At 59.4% G+C, this 7,228-nt stretch overlaps 2 protein-coding genes across 2 annotated transcripts in view; one reads left to right on the forward strand and one right to left on the reverse strand.

The window, feature by feature from the left end:
- The window catches only part of LOC107324759 (glutathione S-transferase 2-like), an 18,007-nt gene extending 14,719 nt beyond the window's left edge, over positions 1-3,288 (forward strand). Inside the window, 4 exon segments of the mRNA XM_015885087.2 lie at positions 2,475-2,575; positions 2,710-2,805; positions 2,904-3,014; positions 3,092-3,288. Coding sequence (XP_015740573.1) covers positions 2,475-2,575; positions 2,710-2,805; positions 2,904-3,014; positions 3,092-3,187 — 404 coding nt within the window. The 3' untranslated portion in view covers positions 3,188-3,288.
- Positions 3,289-3,610: 322 nt separating this feature from the next.
- The window catches only part of EPS8L3 (EPS8 like 3), an 11,189-nt gene continuing 7,571 nt past the window's right edge, over positions 3,611-7,228 (reverse strand). Inside the window, exons 8-17 of the mRNA XM_032449344.1 lie at positions 7,126-7,210; positions 6,927-7,035; positions 6,754-6,818; positions 6,549-6,623; positions 6,317-6,465; positions 4,850-4,946; positions 4,715-4,761; positions 4,499-4,625; positions 3,822-3,971; positions 3,611-3,737 (exon numbers count right to left, since the gene is read on the reverse strand). Coding sequence (XP_032305235.1) covers positions 3,720-3,737; positions 3,822-3,971; positions 4,499-4,625; positions 4,715-4,761; positions 4,850-4,946; positions 6,317-6,465; positions 6,549-6,623; positions 6,754-6,818; positions 6,927-7,035; positions 7,126-7,210 — 922 coding nt within the window. The 3' untranslated portion in view covers positions 3,611-3,719. The remainder of the gene's footprint in view (positions 3,738-3,821; positions 3,972-4,498; positions 4,626-4,714; positions 4,762-4,849; positions 4,947-6,316; positions 6,466-6,548; positions 6,624-6,753; positions 6,819-6,926; positions 7,036-7,125; positions 7,211-7,228) is intronic.

Here is a 7,228-nt window from a genome sequence, read left to right on the forward strand (position 1 = left end):
TGGTCACATCGCCCGCAAGCACAACATGTGTGAGTGCTGAGGTAGGGGGGGGGCTGGAATGGCTCGGAAGTGGGGCGGGTGCCGGTCATAGTCGTGGGCCCCAGGGGGAGGTCGAATGATGGGTCCCTGCCCCCACAAGGTGGCGGATACGAACGGAGTGGAGAAGCAGCACGCGGTGACATGTTGGAACCACCTGCATGGATCATGCGCCATGGCCTTCATCGGCTCTGCTACAACCCCGACTTCGTGAGTGACCCCCCCACAACCACGGGGGGGCGGTTGGTCCCTATGGGGGGTCCCGAGGTGGCTTTTGGGGGGGGATATGGAAATTCACTGTGGGGGCTCAGTGCTGGGGTTGGGCTAATCCCATCAGCTAGTGCGATCCGTCGGTGCTCCGCCCTGCCTGGCCCCAGTGCTTCGACATGGGGAACCAGAGCGGCCGGTGTCCCAGCCATCAACCCTTGGCAGCCCCCATCCCATCCCTGCCCCCATCCCATTGTACAGGAGAAGCTGAAGCCGGCCTACCTGGAGCAGCTGCCAGGGAAACTGAGGCAGCTCTCGCGCTACCTGGGCACCCGGCAGTGGTTTATAGGGAACAAGGTGGGTGTTGGGGGGGGGGAATTGCTGTGTTATGGGGTTGGGGTTGGGGTATGGTGTCGTACTGACCCTATTGCCCCCCCCAGCTCACCTACATTGACTTTCTGGCCTATGACATTCTGGACCAGCAGCGCATGTTTGTCCCCAACTGCCCCGAGCTGCAGGGCAACCTGGGCCAGTTCCTGCAGCGCTTCGAGGTCAGGGGGACCCCACATCCCTGCCCCATATCGACCCCCATGCTCCCCACATTTCATCCCATATCGGACCCGATGTCACAGTCCCCATTACCATCCCATCATCGAGCCCTATGACGGAGTCCCCGCGTATGAGTCCGTAACAACACATATCGACCACTATGCCATCCCCAACCAATCCCATAGTCGACACCTACTGTGCATCCCCATTACCCATCCACATCCCATCCCCATATCATCCCCATATCATCCCCATATCATCCCCATATCATCCCCATATCATCCCCATACATCCCCATACATCCCCATATCATCCCCATATCACCCCCATATCATCCCCATATCCACCCTATGCATCCCCATATCATCCCCATATCGACCCTATGCATCCCCATACCATCCCCATATCCTTCGTCCCCATACCATCCCTACCCATTCCATCCCAATACAAACAATCCCTGTCCCATCGCCTGATGGTGCGCGTGTCTCTGCACCCCACTGATAATATATGTCCCCCCCCTTTTTGCCCCCCAGGCCCCCTGGATAAGATTCTCATACAACAAACATGCGCTCTGCCGCGGCCTATATAAGTAATAAACCCCATCCACATTGTGGAGCAACAAGCACACGGGGCAGTGGACCCCGCGTGCGCCCCCCCCCCCTCAGCTTGCCCCCCCCCCCCAGTCCCCATCCCTCTCCATATAGATAGAATAAAGCTAGGGTCTGCACTGCTGTGTTGGAGCTGTGCAAGGGGGGGTCAATTTTGGAGACCACCCCACTAGGCGCTCGACAAGGTCCCCTATTAAGTCGGAAGGGCGAGCAACATAGGGCGTGGATCCTAGTTAAGTGGCGGGGTGCACACATAGGGGGGTCCCTATTAGGTGTGTGGCGCGGACGTGACACATAGGAGTCCCTATTAAAAGGCGGCGTGGGGGGGGCACATAGCGGGTCCCTATTAAGTGGGGGGAGGTGGGGTGGCACCACACACATAGAGGCGTCCCCCTATTAAGTGCAGAGCGGGGGAGACACATAGGGGTGTTCCTAGTTAAGTTAGGAGGGGGGGACACATAGGGGAGTCCCTATTAAGTGGGAGGGGGGACACACATAGGGGGTCCCTATTAAGTGGGGATGGGACACATAGGGGGTCCCTATTAAGTGTGTTGGGGGACCAACACATAGGGAGTCCCTATTAAGTGGGGGGGACGCACACATAGGGCGCTGTCACCTATTAAGTGGGGGACCACACACAAAATAGGGGTAAAGGTCCCTATTGTAAAAAGCCTAGGGGGGGACACAAGAGGGGTCGCCTATAATGCTGGGGGACACACATAGGGGTTTCCTAGTTAAGTGGGGGCGGGGACACATCAGAGGGAGTCCCTAGTAAGTGGGGGGGGGGTATGGGACCACATGAACCGGGGCCCTCCCTAACCATAAATCCCCGGGGCCGGGGACACATAGGGAGGTCCCTATTAAGTGGATGGGGGAAACATAGGGGTCCCTATTAAGTGCTGGGGGGGACCTTTTTGGTAATGAGGAACCCCATGTATGTCACAAGGCAGGACAAGCGACAGGGAATTGGGTGCGCCCCCCCCGCCCGAGACATAGGGGAGCCCAAAGTAAGGAACGACCCCTAATGTGGGACCACCCCCGCAAAGGAAAACCAATGGTGTTCTCTATGTGCAGGTGGGGACACGGAGCAGGAGCGGCAGCGCGTGGATGTGCTGGAGAACCAGGTGATGGATTTCAGGATGAGCCTGGTGATGGTTTGCTACAGCCCCGACTTTGTGAGTGCCCCCGTTATTTGGGGGGGGGGGACAGGACACAGGGACCCCCCTATAGGGCTGGGACCCCCCTATAGGGCTGGGACCCCCCTATAGGGCTGGGCTGACCCCTTTGTGTGCCCCCCCCCCCTCAATAGGAGAAGCTGAAGCCGGGATACCTGGAGCAGCTGCCGGGCAAACTGAAGCTGTTCTCCACCTTCTTAGGGGATAGGAAGTGGTTTGCAGGGGACAAGGTGAGACCCCCACCCACCTAAATGGGGGGGGGGCACATGGGGGGGTGTTCCAATGGACTCACTGTTTATATGTGCCCCCCCCCCCCTCAATTTTACAGCTGACCTTTGTGGATTTCCTGATGTTCGATGTGTTGGATCAGAACCGGATCTTCAGCCCGCGCTGCCTGGAGCCCTATAGCAACTTGTGCGGCTTCATGGAGCGCTTTGGGGTCAGTGTGTGGATATGGGGGGGGTTCTAATGGGGGGGGGTCTTTCTGACATGCCCCCCCCCCTTTATGTCCTATAGGCTCTGGAGAAGGTGGCGGCGTATCTGAAGTCCAGCCGCTTCCAGAAGATGCCCATCAACAACAAGATGGCCAAGTGGGGGGGCAAGAAGGAGTAATAAGGGGGGGGTCCTGCCCCCCTCCCCTCCCACCCCCCCCTTCTTTACTCCCACCCCCCTGCGATGGGGAGACCCCAGCCTCAATAAAAGGGGGAGGTGCAGTGCTCTGTGTCCCTCATTGTGGGGTGGGGGGTGCCAGGCTCAAAGCCCCCCCCCATTGTGTGGGTGGGGTGGGGTTGGGGTCCCCCCACTTTGGGTTGTCCCATCTCAAGGGGGGGGGGGGTCAATAGTGCAATCCCCCCTTCTAATGGGGCAGCAATGGGGGGGTGCCCCACTGAGTGGGGGTGATGGGGGGGGGGGGCAGTGGGACCCCCCGCACTTTAGAGCCCTGTGTCCACACGGAGCCGCTGTTGATGCTGACAGTGAGTTTATTTTACACCTCTCCCCCCCCAACAAGGAGCTCATATCTTCATATCTCCATGCAGGGACCCCCCAGCCCCCCCTCAGTCCCACTCCCCCCCACCCCCCATCGGGTCGCTCCATCCTTTTGGGGGGGGGTCGGGACCGCACTGTGCTGGGCTCCCATCGGCTGTCAGTCATTGGGGCCGATCTGCAGGTTGAAATGGGGGGGGGGGGCAGGTGGTTAACAACCCCCCCCCCCAACACCTTTATTTGGGGGGGGTCCCGGACTCACCCCCATGGCGGAGCGCACGGGGCTCAGTTTGAACAGGACCCTCCTCCACTCCTCGGGACACACCGCGCGCAGCTCCGCCGCCGTCATGTGCAACAACTGCCGCCCCCCCAGGACCCCCAGGCAGCGCACGGTGCTGAGGGACGCGGGGGGTCAGATGGGGGGGGGGGGCTTCGGGTACCACACGGCGCATGATGATGCTGTACCTTACGAAGGCGACGCTCGTGGCAGAAGTAGTGTTAACAAAGCCTTGGGGGGGGAATTGGTGGTGGGGGTGGTAACGTAACGCTCTCCACAAAGCGGAGCTGCAATCAGCACTTTTGTTTCCTTCGCCCGCCTTCACCTTGCAAGCTAAGGATGAGATCCCACTAGTGCACCGGAGGGGGGACCTGTAAAGGGGGGGGGTTAAAGTGTTGTTAAAAAGGGTGCCAGCGTTTCTCCCCCCCCCTCCTCTAACCCGGGTTATAAATTGTTAATGGGGGCGAACTCATCCTGGCTTGCCGTATCGTGCCCCCGGCTCCAGGTGTTAAAGCTTGGGACCCTATCCAATAGCCCTGCCTCCCCCCCGGCCTCACGAACAGCCACACTTCTTAACTGCTGGTCCAAGCACTCTGGGCCCGTTAAGATCCAAACATCCCTCTGGGAACTGGGGTCGGCAACTAGACCCCCCCATTACCCACCTCACACGCCGACCCCCCCCCATCCCGTACCTGCAGGGTGTCCCCCATCCTCACGCTCAGCTCCTGTGGGTTCCTGCCCTGGAATTCATACAACACCCGAACCAACGTGGGGGGCTGTGGGGGTGGGCTGTGGGGTGGGGGGGGGCAAAGCTTTGAGTGGGTTCTGCTGGTCCCATATGGGGGGTGGGGGGTCGGAGGGGGTCGGGGTGCACTCACAGCTGCCCCGGAGCGTCTCCATATGTGGGGTCATCCCTTTCTAATGCCTGTGGGGGGAGAACAGCGGGGTGGGGGACTGAGCTGTATAGAGGTACCCCCCCACCCCAAAAACAGCCCCCCCCCACAGCCCCATACCGGCTGGGTGTCTGCAGTCAGCATGGGGGGGGGCAGCCAGCCGTCAGAGAACGTGGGGATGTAACGAGGGACCTGCTCAGCATTGGGGTACTGAGACCTGCGGGGGGGATTGGGGTTGGATGGGATGGGATGGGATTGGGGTTGGGATTGGGGTTGGGGTTGGATGGGATTGGGATTGGGGTTGGGATTGGGGTTGGAGTTGGATGGGATTGGGTTAGGGTTGGGATTGGATTGGGATTGGGGTTGGGATTGTGGATGGGGTCGGATTGGATGGGGTTGGATTGGATGGGGTTGGATTGGATGGGGTTGGATTGGATGGGATTGGGGTTGGGATTGGGTTGGGATTGGGGTTGGGATTAGGGTTGGGATTGAGGTAAGATTGGGTGGGATTGGGGTTGGGATTGGGGTTGGGATTGGGTTGGGTTGGGATTGGATTGGGATTGGGGTTGGATGGGATGGGATTGGGGTTGGGTTGGGGTTGGGTTGGGGTTGGGGTTGGGATTGGGATTAGATTGGGATTGGGGTTGGATGGGATTGGGATTAGGTTGGGTTTGGGGTTGGGTTGGGATTGGATGGGATTGGGGTTGGGTTGGGTTGGGGTTCAGTTGTTTTGGGGTGGAAGTTGGGATTGGTTGGGGTTGGGTTGGGATTGAGTTGGGGTTGAGTTTGGGTTGGGATTGGATGGGATTGGGATTGGGGTTGGATGGTATGGGATTAGGATTAGATTGGCATTAGGGTTGGGATTGGGGTTGAGTTGGTGTTGGGGTTCAGTTGTTTTGGGGTGGAAGTTGGGATTGGTTGGGGTTGGGATGGGATTGAGTTGGGGTTGAGTTTGGGTTGGGATTGGTTTGGGATTGGATGGGATTGGGGTTGGGTTGGGTTCAGTTGTTTTGGGGTGGAAGTTGGGGTTGGTTGGGGTTGGGTTGGGATTGAGTTGGGGTTGAGTTTGGGTTTGGGTTGGGTTGGTTTGGGATTGGATGGGGTTGGGGTTGGGTTGGGATTCAATTGTGTTGCTTTGGGGTTAAGTTGGGTTGGGTTGGGTTGAGTTGGGTTGGGATTGGATGGGGTTGGGATTCAGTTGGGTTGTTTTGGGGTTGAAGTTGAGATTGGATTGGGGTTGGGTTGGGATTGAGTTGGGTTGGGTTGGGTTGGGTTGAATTGAGTTGGGTTGGGTTGAGTTGAGTTGGGTTGGGTTGGGTTGGGTTGAGTTGAGTTGGGTTGGGTTGAGTTGGGTTGGGTTGAGTTGGGTTGGGTTGAGTTGGGTTGAGTTGGGTTGAGTTGGGTTGGGTTGGGTTGGGATGAGTTGGGTTGGGTTGGGTTGGGTTTGAGGTGGGGTTGAGGTGGGGTTGCCTTGTGTTTAAGGTTAGAGTTGTGTTAGATTGGGGTTAGTGTTGGGTCGGGATGAAGGTTCATGTTGGGGTCTGTTCTGTGCTCCGTGTGCCCCATTGACATGTGGGGCTGCCCCACCGGCTCATGTTCCAGGCCGTGCCCAGGCTCTTCCAGGTGCGGTGCTGCTCGGGCAGGAGGGTCCCATCCAGCAGCTGCAGCGCCTCGGGGAGCAGCAGGGGGGTCTGCACCTCCGCAGCCAGGTGGGGGTGGGGGCACAGCGCCAGGACCTGCTTATGGGGTGGGATGGGGACGGGGGGGGTTCAGCCCCATGGGGTTGGGTTGGGGGTCCCGGGGGTCCCGGGGCACTCACGGAGCTCAGGGCCTGGAAGATGTGATCCAACAGGTTGGGGCCGGACGGGACCTCGATGTGCTGCCAGTTGTACGCCTGGGGGGGGGACAGGGTGGTCATATGCAGACCCCCCCCCAGGACCCCCCAGACCCCCTTTATGGCCGTGTGTGGGGTGTGTGCCCATAGGGTTGATATGGGGGGTCTCCATGCACACAGAGGGACGTACCAGCAGGTTAATGGCGTATTTCACCTTCTGATAGAAATCCACGTATTCTGCCTTGGAGGGGAGATCTATGGGGCGGGGGGGGGCAGACAATGGGGCTGGTATTGAGGTGACCCCCAGAGCTGGATGGCACCCATTGCCCCCCCCCCCTTAGTGCCCCCCCTGCCCCCCCCAACCTTTCTTCTTCTTCTTCTTCTTCTTCTTTGGGGTCTGGCTGCCCCCAATGTCCACCTGCAGCCGCCCCATAAACAGCTCCATATCGTCCAGCACGTGGTTAAGGACCAGCTGTAGGAACATGGGGGGCTGAGCGGGGTGGGGGGGCTGGGAGCCTCATGTGGGGCAGGATGGGGGGGTTGTGGGGCAGGGGCTGCTCACCACGTCACGTTCGGGGTCCGACATGGTCTCTCCATTGGGGCCCATCCATTTGTTCTGCTCCGATCCTATGGGGCAGGTGGGATAATGCCAGTGGGACCCACAG

This window comes from Coturnix japonica, chromosome 26, assembly GCF_001577835.2.
Source record: "Coturnix japonica isolate 7356 chromosome 26, Coturnix japonica 2.1, whole genome shotgun sequence".
Lineage (NCBI taxonomy): Eukaryota > Metazoa > Chordata > Aves > Galliformes > Phasianidae > Coturnix > Coturnix japonica.